The 18,804-nt window shown below is 48.2% G+C and overlaps 1 protein-coding gene across 2 annotated transcripts in view; it reads right to left on the bottom strand.

Annotated features, from left to right (window-relative positions):
- TUNAR (transmembrane neural differentiation associated intracellular calcium regulator) overlaps positions 1–5,890 on the bottom strand; it is a 54,150-nt gene extending 48,260 nt beyond the window's left edge. Inside the window, exons 1-2 of one of the 2 annotated variants that reach the window (XM_070358497.1) lie at positions 5,650–5,785; positions 5,052–5,387 (exon numbers count right to left, since the gene is read on the bottom strand). In XM_070358497.1, the coding sequence (XP_070214598.1) occupies positions 5,052–5,063 (12 nt within the window). In that variant the 5' untranslated portion in view covers positions 5,064–5,387; positions 5,650–5,785. Of the gene's footprint in view, positions 1–5,051; positions 5,388–5,649 lie in introns of both variants that reach the window. The other variant, XM_070358496.1, reaches the window with a different exon arrangement.
- Positions 5,891–18,804: the final 12,914 nt, after the last annotated feature.

Below are 18,804 nucleotides of genomic sequence, written 5' to 3'. Positions count from 1 at the left end.
CAGGAATCTGTCCACTCAAGGTTTGGGTGCAAAAGGTAAAAATTCTATGGGTCTCACTGGGGACAAACCATGTAATTTCTAGTTCACCAAATCAAAAACACTGTGCTGGCTGCTAAGACATTTTGGTACTTTACCGATGACAGATGAATCACAATTGAGTTTTTCAACTCATTCTGTCTGCTTTTTCTCATTAATCACCTATCACAAATCTCGACGCTCTTGGCATATAAGCCGTTTAGGAATCCAGAGGAGATGGAGAGAGGGTCCTTTTTGTTAAGACATCACTTGCTCTGATGCAGGCAAGGCCAGAATCACTGCTGAAAGGAATTTAAACTGCTGGTGAAGACAGTCAGCTTGAGTATCATTGCTAGAATGTAAGGATGGGTGATTTCAATGAGCTCCCTTTAGCATCTGTGTAAATTTGTGTGTTGCAGACGGGATTCTGGAGTCTCCTTCCTGGGTATGGATGACATCTTCCAGATCTGTGGAGCTATCAGCAAAGATGGCAACAGCTACACTAACGTGGGTGACTTCTGCAGGCTCCACCAAGTTTCTGCTATGACTGCATCTCTATTCCAGGGCTTGAAAAGTTCTTGAAACTGACATTCCCTCCTCCAAGCCCTGGAAATTCTTAAGAGCTGGAGGTGGACCTTTGTATGTTCCTCCTACTTCCTTCTCTCCTTTGTTGTCTGGGGGAGGATTAACCCGTGTAGCATCCTGGAACCAGAGTCATACTCATTTCGGAAGCTTCTGTTACATAACTTTTAGTCTGTGTCCCTTTTTGTGAGGTGCAGGCTGGCAATGCCTTTCAAAATATCCCACGTGTCAGCCCGTGATCGCTCCCAGGGTGACATGGGACCTACAGAGCTATTTTAGCTTCCTCCAAAGAACCACCAACTCTAACCTTTATAGGGTAATACTTGACTTATTTCTAATTATCTTTCGAATCTAATACATTCGACACAGAGTTCAAAGAAACTCAACCTCTTGAATGCAGAAGTCTTTTAAGAACTAGATAGCTGCCCCCCACCACCCATGTTACCTACGTCAGAGCTACATGCTCTCTCCGTGCCATGGCGCTATTTAGAAATTTGACAAGAAAGACACAATTTGGTTTCCAGACACACTGCAGCACCCATGGGAATGAAGTCTGAGGGGCAAGGGCGGGGGTGTGTTTTCAACCCCAGCACTTGAAATCGTGCTTTTTTCTGCCATTCCGTAACTGTGTGACCCTGAGTGACACACCGCAGCTCTCTGAGTTCAGGCTCTGAATCTAGAACAGGGGTTCATAAGATCTACTTTGCAGCAGAGTCAGGAGGATTAAATGTGTAAAGACTGGTGGTTCCTTTCTTCCACCCTCTGTATCTGACAACAATCGCAGCTTCGCTAGGAATGCTGACCTCTGACCTCAGACTGCTTAAGTGTGACAAGCCAGCCTGCCCAGGGAACCCAGCAAAAACACCACTGCCAAATCGACGAACTTCTCACCATTTCTCAGCTTCAGCTGAATTCAAGGCTCTAATTAAAGTACTTTCCATTTTCAAAACAACTGCAAACGGTAATTACACACTTATCTTCCTACCTTCCAGGAACAGCCTGAAAAGACTACGGAGAAACCTCCACGGCCCCTGGACCTCAAGCTATACAGTTAGACGTGACATTTCTCCTACTCCATGGACCCAAATTACGTAAGGGCTCCTGCGGCTCCTGGCACAGGGACCCTAGAGAGGGTCCCGCTCAGCCCTCTGAGATGCGTGCCAAGACTCCACCCCACAAGGCGCCCCGATGGGGAAACTGGCATCGCTGTTTTTGAGATGAAAAGTTGTTTCATCACATACTCAGGGTAGTGCTCCCCCTTAGGATTATCAAGACGATTGTTTATAATGGCCCGTTCTTTACTGTTTATACGGATGTTTAATAGGAAACGTTATGTAACCTTAAAGCACAGAGCATTCTGGAGCTATTAATAACTAGCTGCATCTAGATTCCGAGGACTCTTCGGGCTTAAGAGTTGAAGAGGACCTCCTGGCACTAATGTACACACACACCCAGGGACACAGAGACACACAGACACACAAACTCATGGCACAGACGTAAATGAAGACCCCAAGAATGCGGGTGACTCGTCCAAGGTCACAAAGCCAATAAACAGAGTCAAAAATAATCTCCAGGTCTCCTGGCCTCTGGAAGATGTTTCTTTTCTCTACACCCCCCGCCCCCCTCCACCCCCGTAAGTTCCTGTGTACATCCTTAACCCTGTACAAGTACCGCAGTGTCCAAACTGGGTTCTCACAAGGCAGGGGCTAGTCAGCCCCAGTCAAGAGTTCCCGGTCTAAACGTTCTAGTTAGAAATGGGACACTCATGAGGAAACATCTTGTCATTCATTTGTGATAAGACCTGTCCTGCTGTCTCAACAGAAACATGAGGCACTGAAATATATTTGAACATGAGGCCATTATAGGTGTGGTGTGGAAGAGGTCCGCTTTAGAGATCTTCCAGAAAAGAAGTGGGTTTAAGACAAAGCAGAATCGAAAATGGAGATTTTGTTCTCAATCGCACACTTTCCCACCAGGAAGGTTAAAAAAAAAAAAAAAAAAAAATAAAGAGAGAACTGATGAATTAAAAACTATAGATGAGGAACAGGGTAACATTTTCCTGTGAAACTCGGCTTTGGGTAGCAACAGCATGATATACGACACAAAAACTGTTCTCTCATAATTACATTATCATTTTCAAAAGTAACTTCATGAAAATTGTTTCTCTGCATTCATTTTTATTCAAAACCTCACCCATTAGACATGAGGCACTAAAACACACAATGTTGGGAGATTAATATGCCCACACAAGACGCATTACTTGCCATTCACAGACCATGCGAGCTTGTCAAAAATAAAAGCTTTGCTCTGGTTCTGTGAACAACAAACAGTCATAAAACCCACTGGGAGCTTAGTTTCTGGGGGAAAAGGTGGGACATGCCTGCTTCATTGGAGATTCAGTAACGCTTTAAAAGGTTCATTAATCCAGATCTTTAAAAGACCTATGACAACTCCATTAAGAGCCCATAGGTCAAGTTGATGAATTTAGCTGTAATCAACAGGCAAAGACTAAGTCAAGGTCTAAACAGCCTTGTGGCCCGTTTCATGTGACAAACCCCCTGAATACCTGCTGAGGCAAGCGTCACCATTCGCTAATACAATCAGCAAACAGTGCAGAGAAGAGCGTCTAAAAATCACTTTATTTCCTGGCATTACTGGGTTAGTCGGAGAAGGTTTTACCTTGCAACTACGATGGATTCCTTCTGGAAAGAACAGGCAGGCTCACCAGCTGGCCGCTTTCAAGCCGGCTGGACATCCAGTCGATGTGCTGTATTTCATCAGTTCTTAGAGATCAATGTCATCTCTCCAAATGCAATGCCTAACCTGCCCCATAACCCCAATCTGGCACCTTGGAACGTTTGACAGCTATCACACTTTAGCCCAATAAATAATCCACTAAAGCACGGCCTGGGCTTCACCTCCTGTGGATGCAACCTGAATTTTGCAGCTCCCTCGGGCACCACGTCCTCCTCTTGGAGATCAACAACCTATTCAGTGTAGAGCTATCCGTCCAAACGTATGTGTCTGACTAGCTCACACACCCCAGCTCCGGCCTGTGACCCACCCTTCTCCCACTAGAAGAATCATTTCATTGGAAGGGATCTGAGGGTTCATCTAGTGTAACTCTTGACATTTTACTATCAGGGAAACCGATGGCCCTTCCCTGACTTGACACCAGTACCATCCAAGTCCTGTAGACAACCATGTCCAACACTTGCTGACTCAAACGACTAAACAAGCCATTCAGATGAGGACCAAACGACTCTGTGTGGCTTCCCCCTTGAGGGTCGCTCTAAGTGCACTTAAGCAGGCAGTTAGCGGCAAAACCAGAGAGCTGGGAGCAAGCAAAGGCTTCCAATCTACATGAAAACCCCTCTCCTTTTCTTCTGGATTGAGCTGTGGGACGTTCTGCTGACAAGGAGGGTTGGCAAACATGAGCCAAGATGAAATTTCCAACAGGGCTGATTCCTACAGGGTGGCCATCTGGGATCAGCCAGTTAAGTAACCATCTCCAAGACTTACCCAACCAGCCTTGATGAGCCCTCACCCTTTAGAAAGGTTCAGGACTCAGTTCTGAAGCCAAGCATGTGCTAGGCACACGCAGCACAGAAGAAGCACACAGGAGGATGCCAATGCCCACCTTTCTCTCCTTTAAGTGGTCTGGGAGCAAAAGAATAAAAGAAAGAGAGCACCCAGGGGAACATCTCTTCCTCCCACCTGAACAGAAGTGGCCGAGCACTTAACAGTTCACATTAAGGCTGAGCAGTTGCATGATGAAGGGAGGGATGAAAACATACACACCACCAGCGATTTATGTCATCCGAGCAGATACTCGTCAGCACAACTATTTTCACATGGGCACAGCAACTCCAGATAAAAGCAGGTAGTAGGAGAACTGGGACAGGTGTGTTTGTTACAAAGGGATCAGCTCTCCAGGGAGTGGGGGAAAGAGCTCCCTGGTTGCCAATCTGTGGTCTCCCTGGTTTGCACTTCCCGGCCCTGTGACCTTGATTAAGTCATCAACCTCCCTGGGCCTCAGTTTCCTCATCTGAGCCGGAGAAGGGGAACCCACTTCCTCGGGTGGTTTGGAGGCTCCCTGCCCTGCACAGCCTGGACACCCTTTTCCAGGTCACTATATATGAGTCGTCTCTTTCCCACAAATGATGGAGACTGAACCCAGGTTGCCTATGTCATTATCTCGACCAAACAGGTCTCCTGCCTGCGTGTCAAGCCCGTATCCACCTCCCTGATAGCCCAGGGAGGCACCAGGTCTCGAACGCAGCCCGGCAGCGTTCGGCCTCCAGGCAGGGCTTGGGGAATAGGGGAATACAGTGGTTCAATCGGAAGCGCCGCGGGCAGGCTCTGGGTGAGTGGGGGCCGGGCAGGGGCTCAGAGGCAGCCTCCGGGGTCCGTGGCAAAGGGGCTTTGTTCCGGTGGCGGAGGGCCTGGCTTACCGAGCAGCGCATCCGGAGGCGGGCGGGGGGGCGCGCGGGGCACGCAGCAGAGCCACAGCCCGGCCGGGGCCCGGGGCGCCCAAGGCGGAGGAAGGCGAAGAGGAGAAGGAGGAAGACGAGGTGGAGAACCAGGAGGCGGCCGCCGGCTCCCGCCTCATTCTCCCGGGCACCGCCGATCCGCTGGCCGCCGCCTGCTGGGGCTGGCCGCCCGGCGCCGGACCCCGCGCGCGCGGCTCATGTCCCCGTCCGCCGCTGGCGAGGTGTGCGCGCAGCCTGGTTGTCTCCGGGCGGCGCCCCGGGGCTCCTCATGCCCCGCGCGGGGCTCGGCAGGAGGACCTCGGGGAGGCGGCGCGGAGGGAAAGAGAGGAAGAGAGAGCGTGAGTGCGCGCAGAGCTGCGCCCCGCGGGTCCGGGGGCGGCGGGCGCCCGGCAGGACCGCGCCGCCCCACCCACCGCGCCGCTGCGCCTGGCTCTGCGCGCCCGCCTGGTGGGGCACGGAGCCCCAGAAACTTTAGCACATGGCCGGTCCGGCGGCCGTTCCCCCCCACCCCCTCCATCTCGCTTCCCCTCCCCGGCCCGGGTCCCCGAGAGCGGCTTACCGGCGACGACGGCGATCGCGGCCGCGGGGTGCCCAATCTGCCGCGCGCGGAGCTGTGCGCACCGGCTGGGAAGGAGGGAAGGGCTGGCGGCGTCGAGGTCCCTGCAGGGGAGGGGCACCTCGGCGGCGACGGGCCGCGCGGGTTTAAGGGAGCCGGGGAGGCGGGCGGCGTGCCAGCCCCGGTCCGCAGGCCCGGATGGGGGAGGGCCCGTGCGCCCCCCCCCCCCCGCGGCGCCGCTGCTGACAACGCGCGCGGGTTTCCCCGGCCCGGGGTCTGCGGAGCCAGCCCCCGTTACTTAGCGACTCGCTCCGGGGAGCCCACGCTGACGCGCGCGACTAGCAGGGCTGCGGCAACAGAGCGAAGGGGAGGAGAGGGGAGGGGAGCTCCGAGGAGGGGGCAGTGCGGGGAGGGCGGGTGGCCGCGGCCCGAGCTCCTCCCTCCGCCTCCCCTTCTGCGCTGGGGAGGGGGCCCCGGGGAAGACGTCCTCCAGCACGGGCCTGGAGGATACGGGGTGGGGGAAGGCCCGCACCGAGCGGGAGCGGATGGGGAGGGGGGGCGCCGCGGAGATGCGCCTCCCCCTCGCTAGGGCTGCAGCAGCAGGTGGCGGCGACGTGGCCGTGGAGACCCGGCTACTGCAAGGGCCGGGCCGGGCACGCGAGGACTGTGGCAGTGGGCGCGTGGGTGTGTGCGACACGCTCCCACCCACGTGGCATATTGGGGACCTGGGGACGCGGGCGGAGGAGGAGCCTCCTCCTTCCTCTGGTCTCTCTCTCCCTCATTCCTGGATTTTTGCTCCTGCGCTGCGCTGACTGTCTCTTCCCCTTGGAAGCCCGGGTCACTCAGCTCGCTGCTTTCCGCTCCTCCTTCCTTAACGCCCAACAGATGACCCGGGATGTCAGATGTCGGGAACAGCTTCATGCTGTTCAAACCAAGCCCGGTGTTGGCAGCTCCCCACCCTGCCCGCTCCCTGTACCCAGTTGCCGACATTGGGGGCGGGCCCTTTAATCTGACTCGGGGTACCTTACTATTTTGAGATTTGGGGCCCCTCCAATTGCCTGCATTATGCGCAATGTGTCCTAAATTACTTCCCACCTTCCACAAAACCGGGTTCCTCCCCAGACCTGGTAGCTAAGTGTTAGCACCTAAGGTGCACCTTAAATGTGACCTGTAAAGCTACAGCCTGATCTGGGAGACCCCCAAAATTCATCCCAAAGCCAGGGAAAGTGGACAAGAGTTTGTGTAAGACCTCATCACAGGCAGGAACCGCTTTCCCAGGTGAAACAGATACCCTGTCCAGGTCCACTGGGTGCCTCGGAGCAAGCAGAGCCCGGGCCTCCTGATGTCCGAGCACCCACATCCCCACTGCCGCTCTTCAGCAGCTGGGTGCAGGCAATCTCACCTCCTTCCTCCTCGGAGGACCTCTTATTCCTGCTGCCTCCCCAGCCTGGACCAAGCCCACACCCCCTTTTCACCCTACTGTCCTCTCTGGTGTGCCTGCCAGGAGAAAGAGGCAGCTCACCCACAGAGGAGAAGGGATCTCCCCGGCCAAGAAAGCTCCAGCATCCTAGCAGGGGTTCTCACCAGGGCAGATCCCATCCCTGTGGGGCTTTAGAGAATACCATGGCCCGAGTGGGTTTTGTTGGCCCTGTGACAAGACTTTTCCTAGTTATTAGTATTGCCATCATCATCGTGAGTATTACTGAGATGCCAGTAACTCTTGTTGAAAACCCCTGCAAACCCACCCTGTATCTTAAGAGACAGAGGTCCAAGGACTTCCCTGGTGGGCTAGTGATTGAGAATCTGCCTGCCAATACAGGGGACACGAGTTCGACCCCTGGTCCAGGAAGATTCTACATGCCGTGGAGCAACAGAACCTATGCACCATGACTGCTGAGCCCAAGTGCCTAGAGCCTATGCTCTGCAACAAGAGAAGCCCCTGCACCGCTGCAAAGAGTAGCCCCCGCTCACTGCAACGAGAGAAAGCCCTCACATGCACAGGGAAGACCCAGAGCAGCTGTAAAAACAAAAACAAACAAACAAAAAACATAAAAAATGGAACAGAGGTCCAAAGGCAGCAGTTTTCTGAGAAAACCACTTGGCATCGCAGCCCATGCTCCACAGTTGAGATCCAGCATCTTCCAGTGCAATCGAAAGCAACATTCCTGAATTTCCAATCAGTTTTTATGGGTGGCGGCAGCCTGGCAGCTGGTCCACAGAAACTCCAGAAGAACTGCTTCCTGGCGCCATATTGGCAGCTGGCTCTTTCTTCAGCCTAGACTTTCCAATATGCAGCTCTAATTGGACATCTGATTTGGTCAGGGAGCCCAGTGCTGACAATAAATACAGGCTCAGAGCTTACGTTCCATGCACAGCCTGTACTGGGGCCCCCCTGTTCCAAGAAACAAGGGAGCCTGTGGGGAAATGTGATTTGACAGGATGAACATCTCATTCACTGTTCACAAAGATCTGAAAAATAATTGGCTTGTGTCAAAGTCAAAGCCAACATGTTCATCCTTTACAGTGTGAATATGGTGGGGGCGGAGGGGAGCAAGAAGACAACAGGCAGGACTTCCTCTGCATCATATTGCTATTCCTCACGCTTTTCTCAGTAAAGGTGGGGAATATACGAACACGCTGAGGTTGAGGAAGCTCGTGAGTCGTCAGGGCCACATCTTTCCAGGACGTCCATCTGCACCACAGGAACTGCCCCCCCACCCCATATTTGTCAGGAGTGTCCCCTGGAGGTCAGGCAGAATGCTGGGCACCAAGGATGCAAAGATGAATTAGATAAGCCCTCTGTCCTCTGGGTCTTCCTCGGGACATCTTTAGAGGACGTAACTCATGCCACGTATTAATACTAAGGGTTTTATCTACAAGAGCTCCTTTTAACCTCATTAACCCTTCTCTGCATGCATGTGTGCCAGGTCACTTCAGTCATTTCTGACTCTGCCACTCTATGGACTGTAGCCCGCCAGGCTCCTCTGTCCATGGGATTCTCCAGGCAAGAATACTGGAGTGGGTTGCCATGCGCTTATCCAGGGGATCTTTAAGGGGACCTAAGGATCGAACCTACATCTTCTGTGGCTCCTGCATTGCAGACAGATTCTTTAGCACTGAGACACCGGGGAAGCCCCAACCCTTCTCTGAAGGATTTTCTGAAAGGTTATATACATTCCCTAAGGTCACACGGCTGGCAAATGATTGGACTTGGGAGTTGCAACCTGGTCTCCCTGACCCCCAAATCCATGTTCCTAACCATTTCCTTGTATTATCTGCCAGGCTAAAGAAAAATGGAGACAATAATAATATAGAAAATGCCCATTCGACATTTAAGATTATAAATAAGATGTGTGTGTGTGTGTGTTGTATATGTGTGTGTGTGTGAAGTCACCAGGATTGTTCCTGGAAGAGTCAACTCTCAATAAAAGCTAACTGTTGCTATCATTTCTGTACTTTATTGTGCCCATCTTTGCATGAAATATTCCCTTAGTATCTCTAATTTTCTTGAAGAGATCTCTAGACTTTCCCATTCTATTGTTTTCCTCTATTTCTTTGCATTGATCGCTGAGGAAGGCTTTCTTATCTCTCCTTGCTATCCTTTAGAACTCTGCATTCAAATGGGTATATCTTTCCTTTTCTTCTTGGCCTTTCACTTCTCTTCTATTCGCAACTATTTGAAGGACTCTTCAGACAACGATTTTGCCTTTTTTGCATTTCTTTTCCTTGGGGATGGTCTTGATCCCTGCCTCCCATACAATGTCACAAACCTCCGTCCATAGTTCTTCAGGCACTCTGTCTATCAGATCTAATCCCTTGAATCTATTTGTCACTTCCACTGTATAATCATGAGGGATTTGATTTAGGTCATATCTGAATGGTCTAGTGGTTTTCCCTACTTTCTTCAATTTAAGTCTGAATTTGGCAATAAGGAGTTCATGGTCTGCCACAGTCAGCTCTTGGTGTTGTTTTTGCTGACTGTATAGAGCTTCTCCATCTTTGGCTGCAAAGAATATAATCAATCTGATTTCGGTGTTGACCATCTGGTGATGTCCATGTGTAGAGTCTTCTCTTGTGTTGTTGGAAGAGGGTGTTTGCTATGACCAGTGCGTTCTCTTGGCAAAACTCTATTACCCTTTGCCCTGCTTCATTCCGTATTCCAAGGCCAAATTTGCCTGTTACCCCAGGTGTTTCTTGACTTCCTACTTTTGCATTACAGTCCCCTATAATGAAAAGGATATCTTTTTTGGGCGTTAGTTCTAAAAGGTCTTGTAGGTCTTCACAGAACCGTTCAACTTCAACTTCTCCAGCATTACTGGTCAGGGCATAAACTTGGATTACTGTGATATTGAATGGTTTACCTTGGAAACAGAGATCATTCTATCATTTTTGAGATTGCATCCAATTCAGACTCCTTTGTTGACCACGATGGCTACTCCATTTTCTTCTAAGGGATTCCTGCCCACAGTAGTAGATATAATGGTCATCTGAGTTAAATTCACCCATTCCAGTCCATTTCAGTTTGCTGATTCCTAGAATGTGGACGTTCACTCTTGCCATCTTCTGTTTGACCACTTTCCATTTGCTTTGATTCATGGACCTGACATTCCAGGTTTCTATGCAATAGTGCTCTTTATAGCATCGGATCTTGCTTCTGTCACCAGTCACATCCACAACTGGGTATTGTTTTTGCTTTGGCTTCACCCCTTCATTCTTTCTAAGGGAACGTTTCATGAAAGATGGCCACAATAAAGGACAGAAATGGTATGGGCCTAACAGAAGCAGAAGATATTAAGAAGAGGTGGCAAGAATACACAGAACAACTATACAAAAAGGATTTTTATGACCCAGATAATCACGATGGTGTGATCACCAATCTAGAGCCAGACATCCTAGAATGTGAAGTCAAGTCGGCCTTAGGAAGCATCACCATGAACAAAGCTAGTGAAGGTGATGGAATTCCAGTTGAGCTATTTCAAATCCTAAAGATGATGCTGTGAAAGTGCTGCACTCAATAGCCCAGCACATTTGGAAAACAGCAGTGGCCACAGGACTAGAAAAGGTTGGTTTTCATTCCAATCCCAAAGAAAGGCAATGAAAAGAATGCTCAAACTACCGCATAACTGCACTCATCTCACACGCTAGTAAGGTAATGCTCAAAATTCTCCAAGCAGGCTTCAACAGTACGTGAACCGTGAACTTCCAGATGTTCAAGCTGGATTTAGAAAAGGCAGAAACAAGAGACCAAATTTCCAACATCTGCTGGATCATCAAAAAAGCAAGAGAGTTCCAGAAAAACATCTACTTCTGCTTTATTGACTATACCAAGGCCTTTGACTGTGTGGACCACAACAAACTCTGGACAATTGTTCAAGAGATGGAAATACAAGATCACCTGATCTGCCTCTTGAGAAATCTGTATGCAGGTCAGAAAGCAACAGTTAGAATAGGACATGGAACAACAGACTAGTTCCAAATCAGGAAAGGTGTACATCAAGGCTGTATATTGCCACCCTGTTTATTTAACTTATATGCAGGGTACGTCATGAGACACGCTGGCCTGGAGGAAGCACAAGCTGGAATCAAGATTTCCGGGAGAAATATCAATAACCTCAGATATGCAGATGACACCACCCTCATGGCAAAAAGCGAAGAACTAAAGAGCCTCTTGATGAAAGTGAAAGAGAAGAGTGAAAAAATTGGTTGAGGTTCAGCATACAGAAAACTAAGATCATGGCATCTGGTCCCATCACTTCATGGCAAATAGATGGAGAGACAATGGAAACAGTGACAAACTTTACTTTGGGGGGCTCCAAAATCACTGCAGATGGTGACTGCAGACATGAAATTAAAAGATGCTTGCTCCTTGGAAGAAAAGTTATGAGCAACCTAGACAGCATACTAAAAGGCAGAGATATTACTTTGCCAACAAAGGTCCATCTAGTCAAAGCCATGATTTTTCCAGTAGTCATGTATGGATGTGAGAGTTGGACTATAAAGAAAGCTGAGCACCGAAGAGTTGATGCTTTTGAGCTGTGGTGTTGGAGAATACTCTTGGCGGTCCCTTGGATTGCAAGGAGATCCAACCAGTCCATCCTAAAGGAAATCAGTCCTGAATATTCATTGGAAGGACTGATGTTGAAGCTGAAATTCCAATACTTTGACCACCTGATGCAAAGAACTGACTCCTTGGAAAAGACCCTGATGCTGGGAAAGATGGAAGGCGGGAGGAGAAGGGGACGACAGAGGATGATATGGCTGGATGGTATTACTGACTCAATGGACTTGAGTTTGAGTGAACTCCGGGAGTTGGTGATGGATGGGGAGGCCTGGCGTGCTGCAGTCCACGGGGTTGCAAAGAGTCAGACACGACTGAGCAACTGAACTGAACTGACTGATCACTATCATCATTAGACCCGCAATTTTATTTTGAATTAATAAACCCCATCTTATGGGGATTTCCAAATACTATTGTTGGAAGAAAAGACAAAAGTGGTAAAAGTGCAGACCTCTGTCTGCAGGACTGTAGCTGGTTGCACAGAGGAGGTGGTATTTGAGTTGAGTCTCTAGGCTTGAGTAGGTAATGGAGGGTAGAGAGGGCAGGAGCAGCAATGGGCTGATCAGGAGGAATGAGTGGGAGAATTCACAGAGCTGTGAACAAGCAGCTCATGTGCTCAGGGGTTGAGACCCAAGACGGGAAAGCCAGAGGCTGAACAGGAGCTGGGGAAGCCACGGCATCTGTGAATGCTGGTCCCTTCTCTAAAGACGCAGGCAGGACCCTCTGCTGAGCCGGGGCCTTGGGGTGGGGAGTGGGGAGGGAGGACAGTGGGGCAGGGAGCCAGAAAGAGGACCCAGCCTCTAGGCAACCTCCAGGCCACACACGACAGTGGCACCTCCCATCACAGGGGCCACGGGTCATGATCCTTGACAACCTCAGCGCTCTGCAGGCCCCTTCCAGGACAGAATTCATCACACCAGTCCCTTAATGCAAGAGCAACCTTAGCAATGTGTAGTGGCACATGATATGCAGAGGAGACATGGCCCCCTCACCCATTCTCAGAATTTTTCTACAGCTCATTCATTCATTGGTACATTCATTCATTCAATACTGTAATATTATGTTTAATATTATAATATGTTTATTGAACATTTACTATATGCCCAGCACTCTGTTGGCTCTGGTGGGGAAAGAGATCAGTCAGTGGTGGGGAGCGATGGCAAGACCAGGGCTCAGAGCTGTAGTGACTACAGGCCGTCTGGTTGCACAAAAGAGGGGCTCTTCCCTGGATTCAGGGCATTGAGGAAGGTTTCCTTGGTGGGATGATCCCTCAGCCTCAAAGCCAGTACCTTGCAGAGCCCACGACTTGAACCTGGGGCTTCTTCCAGGCTGGCTGGTCTGGTCCTGATAATTGTAGCATCTGAAATGAGCAGTGTTGCTGCTAACAAGACAGCCAGGGTTAAAGATAGGGCCTGTATGGGGGGCCAGGGGGTAAGGGGCAGGCTCTTGAAAGGCAGGTGAAATGAAACACTCTCCTGCCTAGAAAAGGAAGCTTTAGGTCTGACTCTTTCCTTTCCAACACCCATTTTAATTTGATTATCAAAAGAATTCCACCAGCCACACTAAGAAGAGGTGAGAGACTTGGAATTGGGACAACAGAACAGAGGACCGTGGGAGAAAAGAAAACAGATAACTTGGAAAGAGGGTATTACCACCTTCAAACAGCTGAAGTGAGTGAAAGTCGCTCAGCTGTGTCCGACTCTTTTCAACCCCATGGACTATAGCTTGCCAGGCTCCTCTGTCCATGGAATTCTCCAGGCAAGACTACTGGAATGGGTTGCCATTCCCTTCTCCAGGGAATCTTCCTGACCCTGGGATTGAATCTGTGCTGCAGGTAGAATCCTTACCGTCTGAGCCACCAGAAAAACTTCAAACAGCTGAAGGTCTTTCTTATCATAGGAAAGGTTGCGTTAGATTTTGTGTGTGGCCCCCAAACGTTGAACTGAACCACCAGGGAGACAGTTTTTCTTCAGGACAAGGAAGACTAACACTTAGATCGATGAACTAGGGCTCACAGACAGCCATATCTGGCCCTCTGACTGCTTTTGTAAACAGTGTTATTGGAGCATACCCTGCCCGTTCATTCATGTACTGTCTATGGTGCTTTCATGCTACAAGAACAGAGTTGAGTGCTGCAGGGACTGTATAGCCCACTAAACCTAAATAATTCTGTATCTGGCCCTTTGAAAAACAGTTTGCCTGAATTAGAGCAACCCAGATACCAAGATACCAGATACAAGATACCAGAGGATGAGATGGTTGGATGGCATCACCGACTTGATGAACATGAGTTTGAACAAGCTCCAGGAGTTGGTGATGGACAGGGAAGCCTGGCATGCTGCAGTCCATGGGGTCGCAGAGTCAGACACGACTGAGCAACTGAACTGACTAACCGACTGAGATACCAAGTGTCTGAGCAAACTCCGGGATAAAGTGAAGGACAGGGAAGCCTGGCATGCGGCGGCAGAGTCTGGCATGACTTAGCAACTCAACAACAAGATACCAAATGAGGTGCCTTGGGAGGCAGGAAGTTCCCCATCACTTGGGGGTATTCAACATAAGCTGAAGTCCTGTTAAGCAGTGATGTGGCTAAGAGTCCAAATGAACATTGAGGTCCCTTTGAGATCATAAGGATCCAGCAGTTAATGACAACTACTCACATTTCTTCAGTGCCCACCAGTCGTATAGTCACAACTATCAGAGAATAAATCCATCTTCAGGGCAGCCTCAGTAGGACATCAGGCCTACAGTGTTTCATCACCAGACCTGAAGTCCATCAAACAGAGCGATAGCATCCTCTGCCTGTTTAATGTAAGACAGATGATGGGCAGATTCAGGCAATTATCTTCCCTGGTGGCTCAGATGGTAAAGAACCTGCCTGCAATGCGGGAGACCTGGGTTCAATCCCCGGGTCAGGAAGATCCCCTGGAGAAGGAAATAGCAACCCACTCCAGTATTTTTGCCTGGAGAATCCCATGGATAGAGAGGAGCCTGGCAGGCTACAGACCATGGAGTCACAAAGAGTCAGACACGACTGACCGACTAACAAGTGTGAGCCTCTTCAGGAAGTCTTTACACCCAAGCCTCAGTTACAAGGAAGATGCGTTCACATGTACTCTCCCTGATGAATGAGGGTGGATCGTTTCTGGGCCACAAATGTACCCACAAGGCTTACCTGTTACTGTGTGTTTAAAAGGAATTCCCTATGAAATAAACTAATTTAGCTTTGGTAGGCTTCTGTTGGGCTTCCCAGGTGGCGCTAGTGGTAAAGAACCCGCCTGCCAATGCAGGAGACTTAAAGAGACATGGATTCTATCCCTGGGTAAGGAAGATTCCCTGGAGGAGGACGTGGCAACCCACTCCACTATTCTTGCCTGGAGAATTCCATGGACAGAGGAGCCTGTCAGGCTACAGTCCACAGGGTTGCAAAGAGTCGGACACAACTGAAGTGACTTAGCATGCACGCACACAAGCTTCTATCGGGGTCCTCAGGGACGTCATTCAGAACACTCAGTGCCAGACCTTGAACTGGACAGAGCAGCTGCCCTTGAAAAGCTGATGGCCTGTGCCCCAGCTCGCTTGGCCAGAATGTGATGAATATCTGGTAGATCCCAAAGGCAGGGAGAGACTCACTCGGCCAGGTGCACTTATCCAGCAAAGCAACGTTGCTGCACAGTGCTGTTAACAGAAATTTGTTTTCTTTCCAAGTAGAACTGCAAAGAAAAGCAAAATGTTCTCTTTAGAGGGGAAAAAAAGTCTGTGGCCCTTTCACTGTCTTGTCCTCAGCTAGATTATATATAAACAGCGTCAGTTCCCCCACCTCAGACTGTCTTGCAAACACTGTGATGGATGCAAGAAAACATTTTTATGCAGTAATCCACAGCCTGTGTGCAGAAGCAAAGATTTTCCAGCCAGACGAGGAGAAGGACCCCTTATGAAGTGCACTGGCAAAGACTAACTTGATTAAATACTGTTCTTAATGACCACACGAAGGACTGCTTTCTGATCCTTACTGGCCCAGACCAGTTCACACCATGGTGAATTCCAGGTACTGATTTTCCCAAAGCCTTTGTCGCTTGCCTTGAGTTTTCATCCCTTTCCCCAGTCAAAATAAAACAACAGCAGCAACAAACTCATTTCGTGTTTTTCCATTTCATATTTTTCTTGCTGCTGCTTTTGCTTTCAGGTGACAGTTAGATAATCAAGGTACGTACTGATAGGTCGCCTTTGGCACAATTCCCCAGTCGAGAGACAGACACCCCTAAGAGCTTTCTCCTGAGAAGCATTCAGATGTTATTCAAGCTCTGATGCATCCATTCTCAGACACTTAATCACGCTCAAAACCCATTTGAACCAAAGTTTTGCTAGCTCTCCAGCTAGGGGGAATCTTGGTACGTAGAATTTTAAAAGAGCAGAGAGAATGCTGGAGACTCCACCTGGCGATAAACAAAAGAGATGCCTCGGAAAAGCCTCTCAGCGTTCCTTGCCTTCACAGGCATCCCTAAGCTGCCCTACTCCTTTGTCCTGTCTTTCTGTGATATGGATTGTCTAATCTCAGTGCTGAGGCCACGTATCCAACCTCACCTCTGTTCCAGGCTCCAGAGCCCATGAACCTCAACTTTGCTTTTTTTTTTTTTTTTTACCATCTGCCTAGTCATAGCTTGAATGGCATTGAATTCTTAAATGAGGGTTGATTGGTGTGTGTTTACGACAACTGACAGTGTGGAGAGCAAGGTACTACTAGCCAGGTCCCCAGATAATTATAAATAAAATGGCTCCTAGATATTTTATTGATAGTTACCTGGTGTCAACATTCTTGGTTGCAGCTCCCAAGGTAAAATTTTAAAGTATTATTGAATTCATCTCCCCATATACATTCAAGTACACGTTACCTTATTCCAAGGATTACTATATTAATGTAGTAATTTAGTTCTGCTGGGAAGATCTTCCCATAAAATAGACATTTCCATAAAATTACTGAAAATGTGAAGGTTGTTGAAGTCATTCATTCTTCCTTAGTTTCAACTATCCATAATGTTAATTGCTCTAAATGCTGACAAATACTCTCCAATGACAGGGAAGCCATGGTCATTAAGAGGTAACGTGCCACAGAGCTGAGCTATGATCAGAGACCTTGAATCCGCCCCCTCCTCCACACACACCAGATTAAGCTTATCATCTGCTACCGTTAGACAAACCATTGCGCTGTCACCTCAGGCATGTGTACGAGAGAAATCACTTGCCTGCAAAGAAGACAGAAGTTTTCATACCTTGTCTTTCTGATCAAGATCCTTGCTAAGACTTTTTATTTGTTCCAACAAATTGGCCAGAAGCTGACCTGGCCTGTTGGAGACTGCCTAAAACCAAATCCTATTCAAGGAGGCTGGTTGCCTTGCAATCGAGTCCTCTAAACAAATAAAAAGGGAGGGGCTTCCAGTCGTTTATGAAAAGGTATCTTATAAAACACATGCATGCCTAATTGCCAGGGTGATTACATGAATAACCCATTTACAAAAATGTCCCAAGATGTTTCACTGAGTTAAGAAACCTTTCAAAAGGAATAATCAGGATACACAAATTTCTGCTGAAGTTTTTTCATCATTTACCATCACCACCATCTTTAGCATCATTACCAGCATTTCTCGAACCTCTATTCTATGCCAGCCGCTTTCACATACATTAGTTCAACCTAAAATTCACAGAAATGCTGCAAGTACATCTCTTTATCCCCATTAAACAGGTGAAGAAGCAATGGTCCCAAGATTTTTAATCTTGGAAAATGTAAACTTAGCTGGTGAATATTTCAAGTTGTTAGAAGTCATTAATTTACTGGTAACAGTAAAATATCTGATCAGAAAAGGCTTTAGCTAATAAAATGCAATGTGCTCTGTTACATCAATGAACATACGTGCAGAACTTTCAAGTAATAATTATTTCTCCCTTTTCAGAGTTACAAAAGAAGCAGTGTCTGACTTATCTCTCTCCCTTCTAAATGGCTAGTATTTTAAAAATTATTGTTATTTTCAGAGTTTACCCACTCAAAATAATCACTGCGCTTACTTTTGAACAAAGAACAAATGTTCTTTCATTTCTTATCTGTCGTATTCTAAACTATTAAAGTTTAACTGTCAACTCCCTGTTAAAACATCATTGCAATCCATTACATTTTTAGAAACCATTGAATATACAAGTCCAGAAGGTGCCTCTCTGTTTGCTTCCAGCCCATTCCGGTTTCCTGAAGTCCTTTCAAAGATCACTCACTAACGGAGTTTCATAGCAGTGTTTATGTTACAAGAACAAGTCTTGCAACTGGCTTGAGTAGGATGGAAAAGGTGGAAGCAGTGTAATCAGTAAAAATGAAAATGTGTTTATTTGTTGCCATTTTAGAGGTGGCTGGCATCCTGTGTGTGTGTGTGGTGAGAAAGAGAGGGAGAGAGAGAATGTGTATGCTTCATCAAATAGCTGGAGAAGTTATAAAGGAGGAGAGATGCAAACTGATAGTACAGAAAGCAGCAGGCAGCAGTGGGTCTCTCGTGATGACTTTGAGTTAATACTCCTCCAGGGAAGACGCAACAACAACAAAAAAAGAAAGCACACGTAGAGCAAATTCTGTCCTACAGCGTTAAAAATGGTCGGGTCAGCCAAGCTTTTCTGGCAAAGCAGTATAGAATATATGTTTACCCTGTTAATTTTAAGTATTACAACCGGACAGTGACTAATATCCAAAGGTTATAATCTGCTTTGGGGGTTAAGTATGATGGAAGAGTGATAAAGAAAATGCAAAGTTGTTTTTTTTTCACAGTAGCTTGGGAAAACACTGCCTTGAAAAGCTAGTGTAACACTGCACTTCTCCCCTCAATATGAGATAAACTAATTAATATGTATCACAAATCCAACCACAGTACTGGACCCAGGAATTTCTTTGGTGCAGTATTATTGAGAAGCATGTACAGTCAGGGCCAACCTGGGGAAGTGAGGGCTTTAAGGCATCTAGAGGGGTGTTTGGGGGGTTTTTTGTATTTTTTTTACTCTGTTCTGGTGATAAATTTCTGGGAGCAGCTCATGGAGCCATACTGATTCTCTCATGTGTGTGTGTTCAG

Source organism: Bos mutus, chromosome 21 (assembly GCF_027580195.1).
Source record: "Bos mutus isolate GX-2022 chromosome 21, NWIPB_WYAK_1.1, whole genome shotgun sequence".
Lineage (NCBI taxonomy): Eukaryota > Metazoa > Chordata > Mammalia > Artiodactyla > Bovidae > Bos > Bos mutus.
The sequence above is the reverse complement of the archived record's forward strand: the minus strand, read 5'-3'. Positions and strand labels throughout refer to the sequence as shown.